General features: G+C 35.4%; 1 protein-coding gene across 3 annotated transcripts in view; it reads left to right on the forward strand.

The window, feature by feature from the left end:
- The window catches only part of mmy (UDP-N-acetylglucosamine pyrophosphorylase mmy), a 125,170-nt gene that overhangs the window by 19,491 nt on the left and 79,390 nt on the right, over window positions 1-26,289 (forward strand). For 2 of the 3 annotated variants that reach the window (XM_090390901.1, XM_090390903.1), the window contains exon 2: window positions 24,410-24,687. In XM_090390901.1, coding sequence (XP_090247027.1) covers window positions 24,410-24,687 — 278 coding nt within the window. Of the gene's footprint in view, window positions 1-18,970; window positions 19,057-24,409; window positions 24,688-26,289 lie in introns of those variants that run through there. The other variant, XM_090390902.1, reaches the window with a different exon arrangement.

Here is a 26,289-nt window from a genome sequence, read left to right on the forward strand (position 1 = left end):
TGTGTGGAAAAGTGTTGCCAACGAGAAAAAAAAGACAGCGTGACAGTTCAGGGTTATTAAAAATGCCCACACACAGCGAAGAGAGTTCGTTGAATGGATTATGGAACAGCAACAAGTGGATGCTTATTTTTCGACCAAATCATCTTCAGCGATGAGGCTCGTTTTCATCTTGATGGCTTCGCTAATCGACATCGCATTTGGGGTTCAGAAAATCCACGAGTGATTGTTGAGAAACAAATGCATCCACAACGTGTCACTGTTTGGTGCGGATTTTGGGCTGGAGGCATCATCGGTCCATTCTTCTAAAATGCGGCTGGTAAGGCAATAACAGTTAATGGTGCTCGCTATCGCGACATGATAATCCAGTTTTTTGTGCCTAAATTGCAAGATATGGATGTGGACGACATGTGGTTTCAACAAGACGGTGCCACATGCCATACAGCCCGAGAAACAATTCAATTACTACATGAGTCATTTCCTGGTCCTGTAATTTCCCGTTTTAGTGATCAGAATTGGCCGCCAGATCATGTGACTTAACGCCGTTGGACTTTTTTCTTTGGGATTTTTTGAAGTCTAAGGTTTATGCCAACAAGCCCACGACCACCCACGCCTTGAAGGAGGAAATCGAGCGCTGTATCAACGAAATTCAGCCACATTTATGCAAAACGGTCATGGAAAATTTCGACAAAAGAGTGCGTATGTGCCAGCAAAGCCGTGGAGGCCATTTACCCGATATGCTATTCCATGCATAACCCTATACTGTATACTTTATGAATCAATAAGACATTACAATTTTTAATTAAAAACCTGTGTTTTCTATCAAAATTACTTCTTGCGTGAATTTTGGGACACCCTGTATATAAACAAACAAAACTTATAAGTATACATGTGCACACTAAGATTTCTCTTGGGGAATGGTATAGGCTGCTTAACTAAAAATCTTAATTCAGGCCTCCGGGATGTTTGTCAGTTTCATGCATTCATAGTTATTGATGATGGGTATGTTTCTTGACAGTGTAGCATATACTGGTATCAGCAGATTCATCTCTCGTGTGGCTGAAAACAGTGATGTGTCTCTTGGTTACAATACTATTGTAAATAAAACGGATAGGTTCGGTCGACGAACTATTATTGTTTTCTTATTAAAGTATAAAAGTTATCTTCGGGATTTTCCCCCAATAGTTTCCCCATGATATCTATAGAGCCTTCCTGGAGCAGTCGCTATCGACGATGCCCTTTGGATAAAAAGACCTGAGTTCGAATCTGTCTAAGACTTAAAGAATCTTGCGAAAGACTTTTCCAGCTGAGTTAGCCAATCGCATACGAATGTGGAACAATTTTCTCCTAGAAAGTTTGGATTTTTCGTTCTGCAAAACAGTCAGACGAACGCAAAATTAACACACATAATATATATTGATCCCCATAGTCTTAACTTCTGTGGTCATAATTCCAAACAACCACAGGCATTGTACCCACAACTATTAAAATTCAAAACCATATTTTAATTAGTTTGTATTTTATGTTTAGCCTGCTAGTGGATTGTAACTTGTATAACTCATAAGGTTTCTTCACCCTTTTGTAAATAGGCAGGCAAGATCATAAAATTTGACAAGATCATAAAATTTCTTATGGTGTAAAATCTATAAGGAAGCTTTAAAATGAATGGAATTTGGTGAGCAGAGCTGTGACCATAAGAAGGAAAACAATTTGTCTAACTGCATATGATCTTACACTCTCCAGTTTCTAGAGAGTGTAAGATCCCTCCGTGTATGCATATACGTGTGTCGTTTATATTCATTTCCTTTCCCTTACCGAACCTCAACTTGCGCACCATGTAGTGGTGTATCTGCATGTATTGGCAAACGCCACAGGTGCAGAAAATGTGGCAAGATATAGTAAATATACTTAATGGCCTTGACATAAAACTAAACTAAAGGAAAGTTCGCTGTTAATTAGGTCATTGTAGCATTCCAACAATGTGGGAAATTTTTATGTGCATGAAACCGCTCGCAGGAGGAGCGAGAGGAATTGTTCTCTTTAGATTCATGAAAGTAGAGTCAAAACTGGCAGGTGTTCAAATTCTAACGGGCAATTTCGTTTGATTTAAACAGTTGATTCACCAGAGTAATTCTAAACATACCAACAAAGTTTAGCTTTGTTGTTATGTTTAGAATTACCTCCCATATCAACAAAGGCTACGACTAACATATTATGTCTATTAACTGCTTGTGGCTAATTTGTCTACTTTACTGAGTTTGAAAACCCGAGTTTCCAGAGACTGAAAAGGCGTTATTAAACTTCATTATTTTTCCGATCGAAGGACAAATGTCACGTCATCCTGGCAACCGCGTTGTAGAAGTTGATACTTTAGTCTTCCAAGCTCAATGATTAATGGCAATTAGTTGATTAGCTTCATTCTTGGTCAATGCTATCTGATTTCATAAACATCTTTCACCACAAGTGTTCCTGTACCTTTTGTTTCATAAATATTTTTTAAAAAAATGCGAAACTGGATTTAATCCAGATATGAAATTTCATGAGGAAATACCATTTTGGTTTCACTTACAACAACTATACCACAGTCGCCCCTTATCCGTGGTTTCAGTTATCTACAGTCAACCCCGGTCCGAAAATATTAAATGGAAAATTCCAGAAATAAACAATTTATGATCGCATAGGCAAAGTAGATATTAGATCCAACATTATTTCAAAGCCGAATGTTTGTGGAATCTATGAAAGTTTCGTAAGTTGACCTGAGAGCTTACGACAATACATTCCTCGGCATCTCCGAGTTGTCTTAGCTACTAAGTCAAGTATGTATTGTCGTAAGCTCTTAGGTCAACTTACGAAACTTTCATAGTTTCCACAAACATTCGGCTTTGAAATAATGTTGGATCTAATATCTACTTTGCCGATTTATTTTTACATCGCCGAAATGAAGCAGTATGGCTCTTTTTTTTCCACTAATAGACAATTCGGCTGATCCCATAGATAGTCCAACACCAGGGCAACTCGTTGCAAAGGTGGAGAAAGCTACTCGCAACTTGCAGCCGTTCGGAAATCATGAATACCTGGAATTGCGCGCTGTTCTAATAGTTCTTGGTTATCAGATCCACTGTCGCGGTATCGCAGTGCTTGTGTTCAAGTAACCATTATTTTATTTAATAATGTCCTTAAAGAGAAGAGTAGTGATGTTATTCGGATATGCCAAAGAGAAGCCGTAAAGTGCTTCATTTTAAGTGAAAAAGGTGAAAGTTCTCGACTTCATAAAATAATAAATAAATAATAAAAGAAACGTATGCTGAGGTTGCCAAGATTCCATTCACATTCAGATAACTTTTATTACAGTATGTTGTTATAATTGTTCTATTTTATTGTTAATTATTGTTGTTAATCTCTTACTGTGCCTAATTTATAAATTAAAATTTTATCATGGGTGTGCATGTAGAGGAAACAACATTGTATACGAGTATATGCCGGCCTGGTTTGCCGGCGTATCCGCTCTCCAGCCAAAAGGTTGCGGGTTGGAATCCCGCCGTGGGCATGGATGTTTGTAATTGTCTGTGGAAATACTAGTGGTGGTTGGCGGTAGATGGCGTTGGTGTAGTTGCGGTCAGTTGGTGGATTTGAGTGTGGAGACTGAGTTGTAGATGAGTGCCCTCCCTCGATGAGTCTTTGGACTCCCTGGAGGTGTCAAATAATAATATAGGGTTCGATATTATCCGCGGTTTTAGGTATTCGCGGGGTGGCTTGGAACTTTACCCCGCGGATAAGGGGACACTACTGTAACAAGATTGTCCTCTTTTGGAGAGCATCAAGCATCAGATTTTTGCCGCATCTCTCTAAGCTGTGTCGACAGTATTTCGAGGTAAATTTAAGCAAATTCAGGCTGATATCAATTTTGGAAATTTCGTCAGCAGTACGTTTTCAATTTTGCATTCACAAAACAAGCATTTTAAGTCGATCCAATGATTTTCACTAGTTTTACCAAATTGGATCGTCACATTAGATCCATCGTTTTGTAATTTTGAGTTTTGAGATTACTCTCCATTTGATTTTTAGTATATTTTTATACAGCATGTCACATTCAACTTTCTCGAATGTCAAAGTAGGATTTTTAGAGACGTATAGATTAAGAATTTTTATTTTTTCAAAAAAAAAAAAAAAAAACGCCTGAAGACAGGCTTAAATACCACTAAAAAAATAAATACAAGAAACAAACTTGCCAAATACGTTTCCTGGGTAATGAAATTAAATATTGCTTTCCTATTTGTTTATTTTTACTTTATGATGACTTTAGGAAGTATTGAATTAGTTTGCGTGCCTGAAAAAAGAAAAAAAAATGTTAATCTGGTTTCATGTTACTGAACTCTCTCTCTCTCTCTCTCTCTCTCTCTCTCTCTCTCTCTCTCTCTCTCTCTGTGTGTGTGTGTGTGTGTGTGTGTGTGTGTGTGTGTGTGTGTGTGTGTGTGTGTGTGTGTGTGTGTGTGTGTGTGTGTGTGTGTGTGTGTGTGTGTGTGTGTGTGTGTGTGTGAGAGAGAGAGAGAGAGAGAGAGAGAGAGACAAAAAAATCAAGATCGAAGGAATGCTAGAAGCTACATTTTAAAGATTGATTAATGTTACAAAAAAGTTTGTTTAGAGTATAAGCAGAAGAAAATAAAAAGCCACAGCCATACAGACCTGCCCTCAAAAAAAAAAAAAAAAAAAAAAAAAAAATCAAGGACGTCTTGAAGATTAAACTTAGGTCATGTGACTCTTTCATTTCCTACTGGGCATGACGATGTTCCATTAGCGTAATTTCAGGTTCTAAATCCATTTAGAGTAAAGTATGAACATCACCTCCCCTAAATATATATGTATACATCAGTATGTTGAGGTAAAGAAAAATCTCGTTATTGCGGACCTCGCGGTATAGTAATGACCCTCTCAGTGCCTATAGCAGTAAGTGAGGTAGAAGAAACCAGTAATAAAAGGCATCAGCGATTGCTTATTCTCTGTGAATTAGAACTTCAACCACATGCTCACTCGTAGCGAAAAAGCCGTTTCGGGAATTACCATTTCACTCTTTCTAGTTTCGACACTGAAATTACATCGATAAATTCTGATGTCATTACTATAAATAAATGACCCAAAACTATTGATTTGATAAGCAGTCGTGCGTATATAGCAGACGTACATTCCCATTCGTCATGCCACTAACAGAGTCGATGTAGTCAGAAATGTCAATCAATTGATATTGCTGAACTGCATCGACTAAATACTGACTAATGACGTAATAAGATTACATCATAGCATGTGTGCATAAGCAAGTGTTTAAATTAACTTAGTTAATTGGTTTTATATCGTTCAAAAATTGTATATAATAAATTCTTTTGAAATATAATTTAAATTGATAGAATGGCTTCACAAAATATTTTACATTATTAGACTAGAAAGATAGTATGCATAATGATAGCTTTTTATTCTGACAGGAAAAAAAGCTTTATCTCATAAACTACTTTAGGGCTTGATAAAAGCAAGTCGCGTTTTTTGCGACATGACATATATTTCTAAGATGCAGTGAAATTCGTGTAAATAGAGATAAAACAGTAAGATTATGTTGTATTTATAATCGGATGTTCAGTTTGTGCATTATTGGGTCACTAGGAGTTGACAGATTGCGCAAATAAACCGCCATTATGTTTATTGCGGCCTTGTTGGTGCAGTGTGTGTGTGTGTGCGTGTGGAAGGGGGGGGGATGAATTAACACTTCATGAATTACATCACGATGTCATTATGTCGCTTGATAGCAAATCTCTTCATCGCCATGTTTATTTTCTAATTCTCACACACCTATTGACAGATAACTTGTTAATCCAACACAGAAATATCCCCAAAAATAGTTGGAGGGCGGGATAGATGAGGTGATTATGAAATCCATTTCTACACACACACGCACAGAAATGTATGAAGCAAATGAGACGCCATGGAAGTGTCATGTATTAAGAATATTACTAATCATAATACTTAATACCGGCTTACCAAGTGGACATGACAGATTAAGACATTCACACCAATACGTAACATAGTTCGTACATGCGATCATCCTGCATAACAAAAAACACGATATGTGAAATTAGCTGTGTAAATTGTATTTAATAAAATAAATAAATCTTCTAATCCCTTGCGGAGCTTCTTTATCCCTAACTAAATTTTTGAAGTCAGCTGGTTTCCATCTTTAAGCTTTCACTGATAGCTCAATGAAAAACTACCTCCAGCTCATGATTCTAAACCACCCTAATACCTTGTATTCTTGTCTGTAACAGTCAAGATTCCACTGTCGATTTTTGAGATGCAGTGTTAAAAACCCAAGTTTCACTGAGGAAAAGAAATGCTATTTGTTCGTGCCAAAGATCGACCAACTCGGGAACCCCGAAGAAAGGCCTCGAACACATTTCCCTAGTCTGCGAGTAGAAACAAACCTGTTATGGTCTTTCTTCTGGCCGCTTAGCCTATTTCCATTTTTATTTATATTAGATATTAATATCGATTTAAGTAACAATAATAAGAACTTCATACACTCTAGTAAACAACATTTGGATTTAACAGAGTATAAAACCAGATATGGTAGTTGAGAGTAGTGTAAACTTATGTATAAACGAATGCAAAGGAAAAAAACACTTTTGTTAACGTTTTTATCGAAGTGATATGAATCGGAAACAACCAATATTTCAAAAAAACTTGACGCAATAGAATTTTTAAAACAAATTCTCGTTAATAAATTGTTAGAATCCTTTGTTATATTATCAACCTAGCTGAATCAGAATGGGCGACAAAATAGGCTCAATTTTATCCCCATATATACCTGAAAAGGTATAATACGCATGTGATATCATTGCATATTGAACTTAATATATGGATGATGATAATTTATTATCGGTGAGCTTAGTTCAAAATTGTGTCAAATTATTGATATTTTTATACAAACAGACCTATCTGATGTTTTTATTTTAACTGGATTGAACTACTTTATAATTACTTTTTTCTGAAAAACTATTACATACATTTAAAATTTAGGATTAACTGTTATAACTGATTTTAATTCAAACACCACAAAACGGAACGCGCTGTTTTCTCTGTTGATTTCATTATACTATAAGTTTATTAATGATTCTAACCTTTACCGCAAGTTAGCGCTGCTGAGCTAAAATGGATGCATAGCAATTATTCTTGCTAATATGCCTTCTTCTTCTTCTTGCTTTCACGAATCTAGGCCAGGGGGGCCGGTTTCAGTCTACCCAACATTTCCTCTGCAGCCTTTGTTTCTTCATTCTTTGGTGTGTAATTCATCATCGTGTTCGCTACTGTTTCATATGACATTCATTCTCGATGTTCTTTTCATTTTCTTTCTGTATTTTTCTGTTGTTTCTATTATTACTGTCTGTTGAGTTCTTTCAATATATCTTCATTTCGCTTTTATCTAGTCTTATATACCTTGCTGTTCTTCTCATATTTGCTGCTGCAGTGAAAAATCTTTTTCTTATCTTTTTCTCTCATTGTTCAATGCTTCACTTCTATATAAATAATGTTATTCTGGATCAAATATTATATATTCTTAGTCTATTTTTTGTGATTATTTGGATGGTGTTAATGTTTTGTTAATTGTTTCGGTAATTTTACAGAATTTGTTTATTTTTTCTTGTTTAGAAAGGTCTAAAATTGATTTGTTCAATTATTTTGTTGTCCATGACTGTTTTCCTTCAAATGGGTATTTTTCTTTTGAATGTAGGTTTAATTTTTTCTTGAGAAACTTGCATATTATATTGTTTTATTATTAAATTTAATTTGTATTTAATTTTTAATTCTCATATAGGCTACAGAATGGTTTTAATAAATTTATAGGTAAGTTTTTTTTGTTTTTTTTTGGTATACCAAAGAGTTTACATCTATCTATCTTGTCAAAAACATTTTTAAATAATCTATGAATGCTAGGTACTCTCTAGGTTGAGTTCTCCTCTTTCTTCAATTAGTATTTGAGAATGAACATAGGATCGATGAAGGCTCTTCCTTTTCTAATTTTCTTTCTTTCTTCTTCGTTTGCATATATATATTTTTTTCATAAACAGAGTTAATTCTCTTAAGCATTTTCTCATGTATTGTATAACTTGTTTAATAACCTTATTCCTTAATTTTTCACATATCCTTTAAAAAAATGAAATCACATTTGCACATTTCCATCAGTGGATACGTCACCAATGTTATGTATTTTGTTTATTAATATAGAAAATCTTTGGCAAAATTTATTTCCTCATATTTTACAAGTTCTATTGAATAAAAAATATAATCATCTGTAGGTGATTTTCATTTAAATTCTTCTAATTTAAATTAATCTTCTAATACTTCATTTAATTCTTCTGACACTTTATTTATTTATTATTATTATTATTATTATTATTATTATTATTATTATTAAGAGAGACCTCCGGAGAGTCAGAGACTCATCGAAGGAGGCCACATACTGCACACACAAGCTATCATACTTATTCTTGCATTCATTCACACTGCTTGCACTCACAACATCTAATGGCAATCCATTCCAACCATGCACCATCTTCTGAGAGAAAAATCAAGCCCTCACACCCTTCTTGGCGGCCTTCATTCTCAGCTTCCAAGGATGCCATCTCGTCCTTCCTTCCCCCCCCCCATAAATTGAAATGTTCCATCAATTGAAATCCTGGATGACCCGTTCAGAAGTTAACCAATATATATCAGAATCACAACGGAAACCAGGAGACAGACCTGTGCACAATAGTCCAAGTGAGGTCTTATCACATTCTTGTAAAGAGGCAAAATGACATCCTTATCTTTACATATGAACGTTCGTTTCAGCATTGCGATTATCTTTTGAGTTATATTTGCAATCTTTGCCACATGGCCCTTGAAGTTCAACTTCCTATCTATTAACACTCCAAGATCCCTATCCTCATCAGTTTCTTTTAGCTTAATCCCACCAATATAATACGACATTGGATATCTAATCATGCCGAAGTGAATGACTTTATATTTACTGACATTGAACTGACACCCATTTCCCATGCCCACAATTCCAGTCTATTCAAATAATTCTGCAAGTTCTGCATTTCAGCAGCATTCCTGATTATCCTACCTATCTTTGCATCATCAGCAAATAGCTGTATGTCGCTTGTCAAATCTTTCCCAATATCATTAATGTACAGATTGAATAACAGTGGACCAAGTACTGATCCTTGTGGTACACCACTTGTTACCTTAAACCTTGCAGACTGAGATCCCCCGTATACCACTTTTTGATATTTGTCAGTCAGCCATCCTCTTATCCATGCTAATGTTGTATAACCCAAACCCATTTTCTCCAATTTATGCAACAGTCTACCATGTTGTATTCTGTCAAAAGCCTTAACAAAATTCAACATGGTGTATCCATTTCCCTTGTCTAGTTGAATGGTAACATTATTATAGAATGTGAGCAAGTTGCTAAAACATGACCTTCCATTTGTAAACCATGTTGTTCATTGCAAAGTAGAGATTCACTGTCAACCCGTTTCTGAATGTGAGCCCTAACCAATTTTTCCAAAATCCTCACCACCAATCCTGAGATACTAATTGGTCGATAGTTGGATACATCGGTCTTTGCACCACCCTCGTGCAATGAAATTACCATACATTCCTTCCATTCCTGCGGAATGTTCCCTGTTCTGAGACTCATATTAAACAGCCTGGTGAAAGGAATAGCCAGTTCAGCTGAACACTCTTTTAGCACACGTGCTGATATTCCATCAGTCCCTATTGCTGAATTCTTATTCAATTTGTGCAACAGCTCTAATACCTCAGCCGCACACACACCTGCGATTCTTCATCTAGTGAAGAGGTAACAGTGAGCTCAATGTTGCGTTAACCAGGTTGATAGCTTTTAACAAAATGGCACTCATTACCTGAACAACCTCTTCTGCATCTGTAACTCTCACGCCATCTGGATTTATAAGAGTTATTCTTTCATATTCATTCTTTCTTTTACTTGCAGCATATCGATAGAATTCTTGTGGGTTGTCTTTAGCACGCTAAGCCAGTTTCTTTTCATATTCAGACTTTACTTTCCGTACAACAGTTGTGACTATTCTAGCCTGCTGCTTATAATTTTCATAACGGACGTCATCTTTATGAAGGAATATCCACGGTATTCCTTCCACATCGTCCTTTTCTTACGAATCTGTTGCTTAATAAGATTACACATCCATTTGACTCCTATTCTATTAATTCTTCGAACTCTCTGGACACATCCTGATATGGCATCATTTTAGAGAGTATTATCAGTTACATTTCTTAGAAATCTTTTACACGAGTGATGTTTATTCATAATGAGTCTACCTGCTGCTGGTAGCCTATCTCTTCTAATATCTATTCTTTCGTTTCTTTATTTTTGCAAGAACTGTATTACTTTATAGATTTTGAGTTGTGTTTATGAATATCTTTTTCTAATTTACTAATATAAATGTCCCAAAATATTCTGGGAAGTCATGTTCCTGATGTACACCATTCAATGTATGGCGTTCCTTTTCTTAATTTTTTAAAAATTATATTCTGGATTTCATCACTCAATATTTGGATACCTTATTTCACCCTAATTTCTTTTTTTGTCCATTTTTTTAAAAAAATTTTCCCCAGACATTTTATTCCTGCTCTTTATACGTTATTTGATCAAAATATACCGGACATCCCTGTGACGAATTATAAAATGAAGCAGACGCTCTTGCAATCTTCATTGCAAGCATTAACAATAAAATGGGCCATACAGAAGAGCTCAGTGATTTTCTATGTGACACTATCATAGCATTCCACCATGCGTTAAATCAGTTCGGGAAATTTTTGCTCCGCTGCAGCTACCCCGATCAACTATAAGTAATATTATTGTGAAGTGGAAATGCCTAGGAGCAACAACAACATAATCGCAACTTGGTAGGCCACATAAATGCAATGATGAACAGTGTAATGCTGATGCATTACGCTGTTCGTCCGGAACTGAAGAATATGGGTTTCCATGGCCTAGCAGCCGCGCACCAGCCTAACATCTGAAAACACGCCAAACGTCGGGTGGATTGTTGTTAAGTTCGCCGCCATTAGACTCTAGGGATTCCGGTGGTGTTCTCTGGAGTGACGAATCACACCTCACCATCTGGCATTTCGATGAACAAGTCTGGGTTTGGTGGATGACAAGAGAACGCTACCTGCCCAGATATGTTGTGCCAACTGTGAAGTTTGATGGAGACATCGTGGGTTTTTCGTGGTTCAGGTTGAGCGCCCTGGTTTCACTGACGGGAAATCACCCTATAGTGACATTCTAGGCAATGCTGTACTTCGAAGTTGATGGCAACAGTTGGGTGAAGACTCTTTCCTGTATCAACATGATAGTGTCACCCATCCACAAAGCAAGGATCTGTGCAGGAATGGGTTGAGGGGATGTGTGTTGAAGAACTTGACTGGCCTGCAGAGAGCCCTGATCTGAACCATATCAAATACCTATGAGATGGTATGGAATGCTGATTGCGAGCGTGGACAATTCACCCGACATCAGTGACCGAACTTACTAATGATGTTCTGGAAGAATGGAAGAGGTTTACCACAGCAACATACCAAAGTCTGGTGGAAAGCGTTCTCAGAAGATGGAAGGTTGTTATAGCAGTTAACGGTCCATCAACTCTATATTAACGCCTTTCATATTAGAGTGAGAGTTAGATGAGCAGGCATCCGGATATTTTTAATCAGATTAATAATGCTAGAATTTTCCACTCTAATTTCTATATCTTGTTTCAATTCCATTTCTTTTAAGTATTTATATTTTCTTGATATATATATTTTTTCTAAGAATAGATTAATTTTATGGATTGATTTTCTTCTTTTTTTTTCAGTTTTTTTGGTATTGTAATATTTCCTTATATTAATGATGATTTAAATTAATATTTTAATTTAAATCATCATTTATTCGTATTAATTTTACTAGTATTTTATTAACCATCAAGTTAATGATTTTGTTTATTATTATTTCTAGCTGCCAAGGTAAATTCATGAAAGTCTTTATTGGTGTTTATTCCCGGGAATAAACTAATTTCATTTATTTTATGGTAATTAGTCCTAACAATGAGTAAAACGTGTGAGTAATGTTGGCAATATTTTAAAAAAGATGACAAATATCAGACAGCTCGTTGTCCAATATGTTGCAAAATATTGCAATGCAAAAGTATCATCAACACGTGAACTTCATTTCAAACATATTCATGGCATGCAAAAAAAAAAAAAAAGTCCGCTCAAAAACAAACAAAATGTTTTGAATTTTAAAATTTAAAAATGAGTAAAACAAGCCTTTCTATTTTTAAAATTTTTTAAAATTTTCGGAGTTATCGCTAGCCTTTCAACAGTGAGGTTACAATCACGGACTTCATCTTGCTATGATAAAAATATTTTATGGAAAAAAAAACTCGAAAGATAGCAATTACAGTGATAGTAACGAAAGTGAAAGTTATAATGATGTTGAATATGAACGCAATGATAAAGGAGAAAAAATAAATTAAATTCTGATGTTATAGAATATGCTTTACAGGTGATGTTTCTGTTGTAATATATAACATAAAACTTCTTAAATTGTTTTAAATAGTCTCATCAAGAAATTTCGTTTTTCCAAAAGAAATAACGAAGAATGAAAAATAGCTTTTCAAGTAATTTTAGACTGCAAAGAAGTACGTTGGAATATTTTAGAAAGTATGAGTGACAAATTAATGCTCCTTTATTTATGGAATTTATGGAAGAATGAGTATTAAAAATTACCTCTTGCTTTCTTTAGTTCTGTGCTATACTCCTAACATTCTAAGTGGTAATTCCGATTTTTTCGTTTATCTGTCTGCGGTAACCGTTACCAGATCCTTGTTCGTTATCAAGTAGTGCGGTGAAACTACTTTTCAGACTTCCAAAAAAAAAAAAAACTGTGAATTCCCCCTCAAATTGGTTACCAGCCCAAATGAGGTAAGTCTGGTGGTGGTGGGGCTACCACCTTGGCCTCCAGACTGATTCTAGGAATGGCATTTCCTCCAGATTATGCGGTCGTCAGAGACCTGTGTGTTTTTATTCTCCAGTTGCAGCACATGGTGGTGAAATTTGGTTGGGAGGAGCTGTGTTGCGCATTATCAAGCTATTAGCAGATAACATGTCGATTCTGAAATAAAAAAATATCTAAAACATTTTGAAAAATTTATAATAAATTATAATTATAAAAAAATAAAATATTTCCTCACATGAAATAAGAAAAACGAATTTCAGTATTTTAAACTTTTTTTTTTCCCTTTAATTTTCTTACGTGAGGAAAGCAAAGATTTTGGAATCAGAACAACAGTTACATACCCAGTTAAGTAATAAGATTGATTTTATACAGGACAGCCCTTTGAATAAAAGTACCAAACGTATTCATAGTTTTAACTACTAGAGTGTGATCGCTGGTGAAACTTTCGAGTCGGTTGACGCAGCAGTTTTTGTGTGGCAACCGTTGAAGTAAAAGTGTGTGATATGAGACGGCACATGAATGGGGGATGAGAAGAATAAAAAAAAAATACAAAATGTATATAAAATGAATACATGTACTTTAGATATTCAATGATTTTTATCGCTATGAATCCTTTCACCATTAGAATGATGAAAAATGAACTTCAATAACACAGCTGAAATGTAAATGGGGGATTTATACTAAATGACATAAAGTCATTATTCGAAGGCTTACGCAGTTTCTTTTGTCAATTTCAGGAGTTTGTTTTATATTAGCAATTACTTCTCTGTACACCTCTAGAGAAAAAAAATACTGGTTATTTTAATTTTTTTTTTTTTTTTTTTAAGTAGAGAGAAGAAGCATTAGCAGTAAAATTAACACCAATCGTATTCTCATGATTGTTTGCGTACACGTTTGTGTAACAAATAATCAGTGTAAATTTATTGTTAAACTGCGCAATCTTTCTGCGCAATCGATTTTATATTAGAAATCTATCGATTTCTAATATAAAATCGATCTTTTGCGCTGTTGTTAAAAGAGAGATCCAACAGAGGATGGAAAAAGCAACCGTTAACCAAACAACTTAAATGTGTAATTAGAATCTTGAAATTTTTTAAAGTCAGGGTTTTTTTTAGTTATCTTTTGACTCGATTTATAGCACTGATACAGGATACTAAGCTAGTATACCAGTGCTTTTGGATATATTATTACTTAACAAAACAAAGCAACAACGAAAAAAAAAAAAGTCCAGTTTAATCCTCGACTGGATATACAACTAAGGACAACTCCTTCGAAAGTAAGAAGTTCTCTGAAGACACGCCTAAGTTATTCCTGCCTAACAATAACACTGCTGCCCACGTGAAAGTCAGTTTCCGTTATTATTTCTAAGGTTCATAATCTTGCCTTCTTTCTAGGCGTGAATATGTACACCTCGGAGGAGAAAACTTGAGTTAGCTGTCAAAATCGCAAACCTCGTCAGATCCTGTTTAAGTAACATATTTTCTGTGTTATTTTAAACTGTTCTTTTAGGTAAAATATGTGGGATGACACCAATACGCCCAAGTTCAAGGAGAAACAAACTGTTGAGGAGTTGCATAGAAATCTTCCCTTTATCATGTTAGGAAGACATTCGTGTTTCATCTGTCAGGTTTAAAAGAAGCTGACAAAGTTTTGGAGATAAAGATAAAAATAGTCTAAATATCAGGCATCAACCTTTTATTTATTTTTTTTTCAGTGGTGGTTTTATTTTTAAATTTTGAAATGTATTTATATTTGTGTTATGAAATAAATTTATTTAATTATCAATTCCCTGGCATAGGTTTTATTTTCTTCTTCATAAAACTGAGTTTTTATCTCATTAACAATCTACGATGGAACTCACTATTTCAAATAACAATTTAAAATCAAGAAACTGCGGCAGTTGTGTGCCATACTCTCTCCCCTGATGCATCTAGAATCATCGACAATCATGGGCTCACGTACTGATCACTGTTTAGGTGGATACCAGCAGCCTGTGGATTTCCTAAACTTAGTAAAGGTTAACAGTGTTTACTCTCTTTGATGAATAAGAAGTGCTTTTTATTTTTTAAAAATACCATTTTTATACTTTAAATATATTTTATAAAATAAATATAAAATTTTTATATACTTTTATTTAAGAGTCTTCATAGTTAAGTTTCCAACAAGGTTTTGAGCTAGAAATACGGGAGTTCGATTCCCGTGCAGGACGTGAAGATCCTTTATCAGGACTTTTTCAACTGAAAATGAATTAGCCAGTCTCATTCAGAAATGGACAGGTCTTTCATCGGCTTTTATTTTTATTTGGGCATGGATATTTAAATATACATGCTCAATTTACATTTAGGCATAAGACTAACGACCTTATCAAAATTATGGTTTAAGGCCCACTACCTACCCAATCTGGCAGATCATAGGCTTTAAAGGCTTAGGTAATTATTATAAGTTTATTATAAAATATAAATATATTTATATTTATATTTAAAAGTAAATAAAATAGAAAACAAGGTGCTGGAAATGCCATTATCTCATGGATGTCCATCAAGTGTTGTCTGAGTAGATCTTTGGAATTGAGTTTGCTTGCATTGTCCGAGATCGCCGAAGAAAGACCGTTAAGGGCTAGATTCCAGTCACTGACTAGAGGGACTTTTTTTTTAGGCCTTTGATTCTTTCCTTCATCAGTTCATGAGTTAGTCGATCACTGGTACAGACAAGTAAGGTTTTTCATTCCTGAAACTCGGGTTTTTAAGAAATCAACCCAAGAACTCACATATATGAAATGGTGGTACTTATACCATAATCTCTTCCTTCCTGAAATCGATCCTTGAGTCCTTTATTTATTGACAGTTAGAGCCTACTGTCAGTGATAGTATGGTTGACTGATTGAGATCTGCTGCCAACGATCTTCAAAAAGTTAGGGCTCAAGGAGTTTTACCTACTCCTTGAGTCCTACTCCCTTTGGGAATAAAAGATGTTAAAGGATTTATTTCATATCCATTATGTATATTAATTCTTGATAGCTATCTTTAGGAAAATACTGATGAGTGAATCGGAAACAATTGTTTATGATTTTCCATCAGAATAAAAAACCAGGTTTGCAACCAAATACTTTGCCAGTAATGAATTCTATACTATGCCATACAAAGAGAGAGAGAGAGAGAGAGAGAGAGAGAGAGAGAGAGAGAGAGAGAGAGAGAGATGAGAGAGAGAGAGAGAGAGAGAGAGAGAGAGAGAGAGAGAGTCCTAGGTCTTAGTCTAACACCATATTTTAGAGGCAGGAAGTTGTCGTCATCCTTCACATGAAATTTCGGATAAAATATTTGTCAGAATGAAATGTCAAAAATGTGATAAGAATTATAAAAAAAATGACTTACGAGAAACATGTGGACACTATTGCATATGACCTTTTGCCCTTCTTTGACCATTTGTAAGTTGGTAACATTTTTTTAGACAAAGTTCAGTTCAGTTCATGACCGATTTTTTTTTTCGGTTGCTTTGAAATTACTGCCAAAACAAGGTTATAAGGCGAGTGCATTTATGTCTGCAAATTGCGTGTACTCTTCTGGAAAGTTTGCCCATTTTGTAAGATGAAAAATCCGTTCCCAGAAGAAAAAACAATGCTGGCTAACTCACCTTCACATGAAAAGTCTTTTAGGCTCTTCTCATCCTAGATGAGACTCAAACTCAGGCTTGTGTTATATCATCTGTTATATATCAAGTAATTTAATCATATTTGTTTGTTCTTCGGGAAGGGAACAGAACAGGAGAAGAGAGGTGGAATGATCGACAATGAGCGATCAACGTCGCACCTAATCATTCAAAATCTTCGTAGAAGGGATCCACATTTTTTTTTCTGCAAATTGTGCTTTGTTTACTAAAAAAAATATATATATATACTAGTGGGCTCCTCACCCTTGATGCCTACGGCGCCCAACCCCCTCGAGTTCCGGACGGATAGGCCGGTTCTCCTTGAATTCTGATGAATCCAATTTTGAAGACTCGAAAGGGGTGGGGGGATCCCCCCTGGTGCATACGACGCCCAACCCTTTGAGTTCCGGACTGGTAAGCCTGTGTCGAATTTTGAAGATTCGACACTCAGGGTAGTCCTGAGTTTCAAAACGTTTCAAATAACTTGACAAAAAACGTGACACAAAAACGTTACAAAAAAAGGCTTATCATTTTATATTATAGAGTAGATATTTTAATACTTTGATCAATACAAAGAAGAAATAAAATGACTTGAATTTATGTGCTTTTTGTATGAAACAGGTCGGCTTTATTTTGTATCTGTTGTGATTTTGTTACAGAAAATTAGCCATCTATAGAAAGATATAAAAAAATAAATGGAATATTAAGTTGCACCTTCTGTAATCAGATTGTACTTAATGATAATTATTTTTGAAGTGTTACATACAAGGCTTGGGATCGCAAGAGCTGAAAACCTGTCATTCTTCTGCCATCTGTGGTTTTGAACTATATCTTCTGAGGTCATTCTGTCTGTTCATCCGGATACTGACGAATCCTGAAAGAAAATCCCAACCATTCAGTAACCATTGAGTTTAGATATTTCGTGGTGCTGTCAAATGTTTAAAGCAGAAATAAAACTGGGTCGAATGACGGGTACAAATGCTTGGGTGGGAGATGAATTTCATCGCTGTTCGTAAGACTTATCCCCCGCTTATTGGCGGCCTGAAGTGGTCTCTAGAGCAAGGTTTACGGACGAATATAAAAGTATATATAGGCCAACAGCCTTTTATGAGTAGGATTCACATAAAAAAAAAAGAAAAAAAAAAAGACTGAGAATGAAATCTAAGAGTATGACATTTATGGGCTTGCTACACTACTGTTTACCATACCAACCCTTGGTACAGACACACACACTCCGATTTATCTCAAGGATGCGTTCCTAGGAACTGTATCGGCACGAGCGGTAAATTGCAGGTTACCTATATTTACATCACGGAGCTGACATGCTTCCGTTGAAACAAATTGAGCGATGGACTGAACAACTGTAGTTTTTAAGGGGGAGAAAATAACCTCGAGAAACAAGATTTTTCACGTAATGTGTAAAAAAGAATTCTTGGTTTTAATGATGTCTCTTAGGATATGTGAGATAATACAACACGACTGAGGAAAACTCAGTCGTGTTGTATTATCACTGCCGGAAATAGCCTGTCCGTAGATCTTTGGTGAAGACGACGAAGTTTCCTTCTGAAGAAGATAATTCGTTGTTGCTATTTTGGAACAGCCGAGATCGATATTGTCTTTGAGATTACCAGTCGCATTTCGGTAGCTCTCATAGAGCTGAAGCTGCGTTTATTTCGATCGAAAGGGATCCCCAAGCAGAAAGTCTTTTATGTATTTCACAAGTCTACAAATCTCTTTACGAGCGTCTGGTATATCCGTACTTTTTTTTTTTTTTTTTTTTTTTTGTACAGCTGAATTTTCTATCAGACATCCGCATAACAATGTTCATGCTCGAACACGAGCAATTCGTCCTTATTACGGACTACCAACGAGCACGTGTGTGAGTCGATCCAAGACTAGACGTGAGCGCAGGTTTATTAGATGAAGCGTCACGATCGCATTGAAATGGCAGTTTCAAGAACAGTGGCTGGGGAAAGATAGAGAAGGCTGTTATCACACTGCAATAAATATTAATTGGCACATTTCGGAGGGATGGATGAATGCATTGGGGAGAAGGGGGGGGGGGAAGAAAGATCCTCATCCATGTATCGTTTCTATGGAGATACCAAGAAGACTACAAAAGCGTACATATCTGCGTGTACCCGTCTTTTTCTTGCTATGACGTCATTAGTCTAATTCCTAGCTAAACAGGAAAGTGCGACACAGTTTGGCGTTGTGCCAGAGGCCAGCTTACACGAGTGAGTGTGAGTATACCTGCCGCTGTCATTTGGGCCAGTGACTGGTAGAGGGCAAAGCTCGGTTTTCTCTGTGCTGAGACTTCATAAACTGACGTGGTGTCTTTCCGACAGGTAAGTTCTCATCTTCTTTTCTGATTTATCTAGTTTGCTAGTGTACCCAAGTAGGAGCTCGAGTTTTCTATCTCTTCCGTACTCTTCAGGGCCACGTGCATAAAGCTGCCACCTGTGCAAATTCCTACGAAACGCAAGTGATCCGTAACTCAAACACACTAGTACCTGACTGACTGACTGTGATCTGCCAACATAGTTTTGTGTTGTTCATTTATGCGACTGCGGTGTTTGGGCACTCGAATACCGACTTAATGACATGACAAACACGTTACGCTTCTTACAGACATTAAGATTTATCTTGCTGGAGTTTTAATAGAGTACTGAACTTTACACAGAATGTTATTGTGTTGTGTGCTGTAGCGATGTGATCAATGGGTTATTGTTATCCTTGAAGCAATAGTTCAAGAAGATCATTATTGTGTCTTTATGGAAACATCTTGTTCTTTCTGATCGCTTTAATTTCTACTGTTTAATGATCCGAAGTAATCTCTTCTCCCTTACTAAATTCCATTAACTCTCAACAGATTCACAGTGTAACATTTTAGTTATTAGCAGTAGCTTTATATATAAAAATGGGTTACAGTGTAAGTGTGTGCGAGAGAATGAATGAGTGACGAGTGGGGGGGGGTATTTTATTTTATTTTATTTTTATTTATTTATTTATTTTTGCACATTTCAGTATGTCGTATTCATTCTAAGAACCGGACTTGTTTCGAGTTGTAACTCATTAAAAAAAATAAAAAATAAAAAAATCTGTTCCGAAAATCCATGCTTCTTAAAAATGTCTAAAAAGGAAAGCTCCACTTAGCTTGATTTATCTGGTTTGTAGTACGCTGATGCTATTCAAAAGTTGAATGATGTGAGAGTAGATAGTTAAACCTTAATAGTTCAGGTAGTGCACATAATTAGATGCTTGATAAAGATGGACTATCACGAGGAGGAACTGCAAGATCGATTAAGTGATGCTGGGGAGATGTCATAACCAAACCAGAACACTTGAATGTAAACAAAATAAAAACATTTTATCTATAAGAATGACAAGATTGGGATAAAATCTGATCGGAAAAGTAGAGGTTGTTTGCCTTGAAAGAATACTAATCAACACCTTTTGCTTTATGGAATATTCGATGTCCTAAGGAAACTTTCCTAAAGGTGGGTTAAATAATTTCTTGCTGAATAAACTGCTGTATCTTTTATTGTATAAAAAGAATTCGAGGACTCCTATTTATAAATAGTGTGGTGAAATGTCATCTGGACAATTTAAGAAATTCATAATATAAGAACGGTCCCTGTTTTGTATTATAAGTGTATTAAAACTACATCAGAATAATCGACACCATTTTAAATAAAGCAATTTGAGTATTCCGTGTAAAATCTAGTTGGCAAAAAATTCAATCAAATTAACTTGTAATGTTTTATTCATTTTTGTTCAGTGCACGTGTCATACTTTTAACATAAGTAGGCTTGAATCCATTCCTTTTAACGGGAATTTGAACTGTTTCCGTTCATCAATGAGCCACTGTGGAAAACAATTCATTTTTATTATGTCAATGATGCCATTTAATGGAAGCATTTATTATGATCATGTGTGGACAGCAAATGCATTTAAGACTATTGGAAGCTTAAAATAATTTTTGTTTTCATTCACAGAACTTACAATTCACGATGGATAACAAATGGGAGGAGAAATCGTAACAAAGACCGGAATTGTCAGTCTAGATTCCATCTTCTGTGGCGCAAATAACAGATAGGTTAGTGAAAGCAATCCTATTTGCTGCAAACAGCTGACTACAGGCGGCTGCAGCAGTGTAAACGTCCTTCCTCCTGGCTTGACCGCTCTGTCCTTGTGTGGAGTCACGAGTTACAGCTGTTAACGGGCAACCCGGACACGCCAGCGGAAGAGGGACAAAATGATTTTCTTTCCTCCACGTCTGTACACTAACCACCCTTTTTTTTTTTTTTTATTGTTGTTGTTCTTGTTAAGTATCGGGTGTAACCTGCCACAGAAAGTTGCTTTTCCCGAGTAGGGGACTTTGGGTGTTGTTCATTTTCGCCTTTTTTAAAAGGAGTGATTGAAGAGGAAAAAATAAGTAAAATAAAACATTAATTTAACATCATCGATTAGATTAACACGTGTGCATAATAGAAGAAAGTAAGACGTAGAATAATGTGGTATATAAAACAGGAAGTAAAGGACAGAAAGTAGGGAGGGAGGGAGGAAAGTCAACCATTTACAAATTACGAGTTCGCAACTGTGGAATTTAGCGGTTGCCAAGTTTCTGCACTTTACCTGTTCTCCTTGATCACCTTTCGCCACATTCCTTCGTTCGTTGACTTGGAAAACCACCCTTCGACGTCCTTGTTCTACATCGTGTCTGGTTCTACTTCCGTCCTTGCTTTACGGAGCTTTTCTTTACTTATTCGACACACGACACTGGCTAAATTAGGTTTTACTAGTGGACGAGGAATGGGGGAAGGAATTGAAGTTGGCACGTGGATAACTAGCCGAATGCTAGGAACGGTGTATACAAAAAAAAAAAAAAAAACAACAACCAAAGAAATGATAACAGTGACAACAAGCTCAGAAATACAATGTACATAAAAACTTCGGATACTTCAAGAAGGTCGGGCTCCTCAAACATTTAAAAATAAACAGATCATTTGCAGTAAGGTGTTTTTCTCTTTTTTTTTTTTTTTTTGTGCATACCCTGGGACAAAAGCTAAAAGGGCATCTGAACTTTTGTTATAAAAATAATTTTATTGTATATATCTGATAACCGTGTTACACGTATTAATATTGTGCATTTAGAAATCGTAATGAACATGAATATAATAGAATTATAAAATTATTATTTAAACATTTTTTTGTATTAATAGATGTTTTTATATCACTCCCAGAAGCTGCAAAACTATAACAAATCAATGCCGTGTGTTTAATTGTCTACATTGTCTCGCCAGAATGGGTTTTTAAGGTTTTGTCACCTACAGGTACAGTTTTCAATGCCCCTTTGAACAGTCATAAGTTATTTGAAACAGTAATTTTCCTAATACAATTATTCAGTTGGTATTAACGCAATTTAGAATTATACATTTATTTAAATTTAAATTATTAGGTAAACTGGATTATATTAAATTAACATTAAATTATACACTATTTAAAATTAAAACAATTTCGTGTCATTATCTGTAAATAAATACGAAAAATACCCCCCCCCCCCGGAAATTATCTCTACCTGAAGGCAATGTAAAATAATTAATGAGAATCATTCTTACTTTGCAGATAACTTTTATATTTAGTTAGATGAACGAGGATAAAATTAAAAACATTACTTGAATATTAAAATTAATTAAATAGGACTAATCTGTAGATGGAGAGAGAGAGATTTCATTCGTTATTTTCATCTCTATGGTAATGGTTTATAAACATTTTCTATTAATATTGCTGCTCCAATTATTTTAGCAAATAATGAATGCGTTCGTATTTTATTTAATTTTACATTCAGAAATCATTAATCTCGTTGGTGTTTTTATTTTGATTCTTCCTAATTAAAAATAATTGTAGCGTAATCTGAACTCAAACTTGGAACGTGTAGAGTAGCATCCAGGATTTAACTACCGGTGATAACTATAATGCCCACTGTTTCTATGGAAACGTTACGTCACATCAGTCTGTCAACAAACGAAAGAGAGAGAGAATGTTATATGTTTACCTTCCGATTTTTCCTGGGGAAAAGCCTATGCCCAGTTGAAAAGCCTTCCTTAACCATCTAGTAAAACAGTGTTCTGAAGAGAAAACAGAACAAAAACAAACTCTTCAGGCAATGAGAAAGTATCACAGTGAGCACGTGTTCTCTTGTGATACTATTTAAGGATATCTTTCTTGTGTGCAGGAATTCTACAGGTATCACAAACATCTGTTTTCTTCACGAGTAGAGAAATATACAAGCATATATTTCTCTACTCGTGAAAAAAACAAGTAGAGAAATATATGCTTGTATTTTTAGAACCAGTATTTAGTAGATCTTGTTAGAATTCTGAAAGCAAACCAGACTTTAGGATACGAAACTGATTAACCCTGAGTTGTTTGAATTTATTGACGAAGCAACTAAGAGTATGAGGTGAGATCTGTTATTAACTGCTTGTTTTTCCACGCAATTGTGCCTGTTAACAGCTAATTTTTGGGATTAAAAAAAACTGTCTGTGCGTTAAACTACAAATGCTTAATGTATGAGTTCATGGGACCAGTTTTATTTTATTCAAATTGCATAGAGAGAAGTAAACAGACATTGAATTATAAGGTTTCAAAAGATATAATTTAACATTTTAAAATACATTTTTCTTGTATTTAAAAAACGTTATTCTTCTATTTGTTGGTCACGTTTCTTTGCTAACAGTGTTCAAAAACTGTTAACACTGTTTTTGAATTAAAAAAAAAAAATTGTGCAAAATGCATCGATCATTCTGATAGTAGGATAGGATTTCATCATGACGGATCCGGCCCTCGGGTATATGATCATTGTTATGTTGAAACTAATAAACCAGTTATTTCGGTTTATCTGCTTGTTAGCAGTGGAAACCAGAATACCAGAAGAAATAAACTTCCGTGCTGAACAAAAAAAAAAAAGAAATAAAAAAAAAAGCGTTACTTGTTGCTAACTGAGAGTGGTAACACTTTCGCGAGTCCGTAGCTCAGTCGGTAACAACAGTGTCCTTTGGGAAAAAAATCTTCTATATGGGATTTTTCACCGAAGGTGACTAAGTTGGTCTCGTACAAAGGTTGAAGATATTGCCCCCCCCCCCAATGAAACTCGGGTTTGCTATCCATCAAAACAAACAAACTGGTCAACAGATTGGCTCGTAATTTATAGACAGAAATGCATTACAAACTCGGTATGTAATGCAGAGCAATATATGAGTTTGTAATGATGATTGATAACATCATCACATATCCGCAGATACAGTGAAGACTTATTTCTAACAGTATACAAGTTTTCAGCGAAACTTTATACCTTATTCTAAGTTGAAAAGTAGATAATGTATTATTTTAAGCTCAGTAAAGAAAGGGAACTTCCTTAATCTAGCTGAGTGTTTTCATCTTACATTGTATGACAGGAGGCAAAATAGTTTAATGATCTTGCACCGGGGATTCTATCACGCGCACGCTGTGAGCAGAGTTGATTAGTTGCTAATTCTAGCTAGGATTAGTGCGAGTCTTAGCGTCTTTTCAGCAAACGTTCTTCCTGTAATTAAATTAGTGAGATTTGCTGTCTTTGGTCCTGTGATAATGAACCTATTAAACATGCGACCTTTGGCATTAATCACGAAGGTTTCATTACTTCCTTTTATCTTTCAGATCTGCCATGGACGTCGAGAGGCTGCGTGAAGAACTCCGTATGTACGGACAAGAACACCTCCTGCACTTTTGGCCGCACTTAACATTGGACGAGAGAAATCAACTGTGCGCCGATCTCAGCACCATCGATTTAGCTCAGGTCACAGATGCCTTTGCGAAATGCACGAAGACGACCAACTCCGAAAAGCTAGATGACCTCCTCCAGCCGATCCCAGCCGACCTTCATGGCAGCGTCGCTCGATGTTCCCCAGATGAGCTGAAGGAATACAGAGAAGAAGGTAGGGTTGTCATCTTTCTCTATAAAAAATATTTTGCCAAGACATTATCGAGGTCGCATTTCTGGATGCTATTGAGGCCAAGGTCGATCGACATTCGGACGCCCAGCTATGCTGCGGAATCTTTTTTTGCTGTTTTGTTTGTCTCCTTGTCATTGAACGAGTCTAATAATTTTTATTATTAAACTTGTTTGCTAATCTAGTCTGTTAACTGATTACTTGAATGCCAATTAGTACTTGCTGAAATGGTGTTCACAAATAGGTTGCAATATTCATTTGAAAATTAGTCTTGGTATTCAAACGAAGAAATCCAAACTTTCTTTATCTTAAATGTTGAAGAAAAAAAAATGAATAGTTATGAAAAATGCCTACTAAATTTTAAATTACTTGTATAAAGAGCTGACAGTCCTTATATCAGAGATATCTGTGGTTTTGAAAGATATTTTTAAGATTCATAATTCACAAGTTAAAATCGTATTTCAAAGAATCATATCATGAAAAAAGCCGAAAAAACATTGTTTTGCTAACTTCATTCCCAAAATAGATAACGTTCATCATTTTATGTTAATGTTATCTTTTTTTTAATCCACTTAATATTTTTCGTTTGAAAAAAATATGCTAAGAATGAAAACAGTAGCAACATTAAAGACAAAATAATTAGTTTTAGTAGTTAAACCCGATTAATATAGGTTATTAATAGTTAAGTGTTAAATAGTTCATATTTTTATAACGAAAAGTCAAACGAAATAAACAGAAGAAAGAATCATCGTCAATGTATACATGAACCGACATTAAAACGCAATAAGAGATCGTTTACAAAGTAGTGACATTGAGCCTAGAAGTCATTACATTCTACTTTGTGACAGAAAGAGAGATGGGGGGAACGTGTCTAAATCTTCTCGGCTGCCTTAGAATACTCTTTTCACATTTCGTACCCCTCCCCAAACATTTTTGGGGAGGGGTACTCTAACCCCTCCCCAAAAATGTTTGGTGCTGTCAAAGAGAGAGAGAGAGAGAGCGGTCAGCTTAATAGATAAACTGATGACAGATATAAACGACTTGAAACCCAGATCAGTCGCTTTCTTGAGGCGTTTTTTCTGCATTATGCTTCTTCCATAGCCATTTTATGGGCACTGTTCTACCACCATTTCTTTCACTTTCCTCTAAACCTGTAAAAATATGAGCATCATCCAGTCGGCATCCATCTAGTTGGAAACATACCAAATCAGATTTTTATTATCCTCCTCCTCCTTCGTCATATTGAACTGTTCTTTAGAACAGCCTTTCTGATAACATTTTCATATCAAAAGGTTTGGTCTTTCTCCTACTTGTCCACACACACGACTCTGTACTATAGATTTTAGAACCTCTCGTATATAGGACTGATATATTATTGATGTCCAAATAAGCATTCATCTTCCATTCACAAACTTGATGCTCCATGTATAATATTTGACATAAGAAAATATTTGTAATGAGTGATGTTAAAATTACACATGTATTTAAATAAATGTTTCATGTAATGATTCCACACTCTCTCATCCCCAAGTACGTTAAGGCTACATTGCGATGACATATGTCGCAACAGAACTTTCTTAATCAATA

This window comes from Typopeltis vanoorti, chromosome 3 (genome assembly GCF_054136105.1).
Source record: "Typopeltis vanoorti isolate ZY-2024b chromosome 3, IOZ_Tvanoo_1.0, whole genome shotgun sequence".
In the NCBI taxonomy this organism is placed as follows: domain Eukaryota; kingdom Metazoa; phylum Arthropoda; class Arachnida; order Uropygi; family Thelyphonidae; genus Typopeltis; species Typopeltis vanoorti.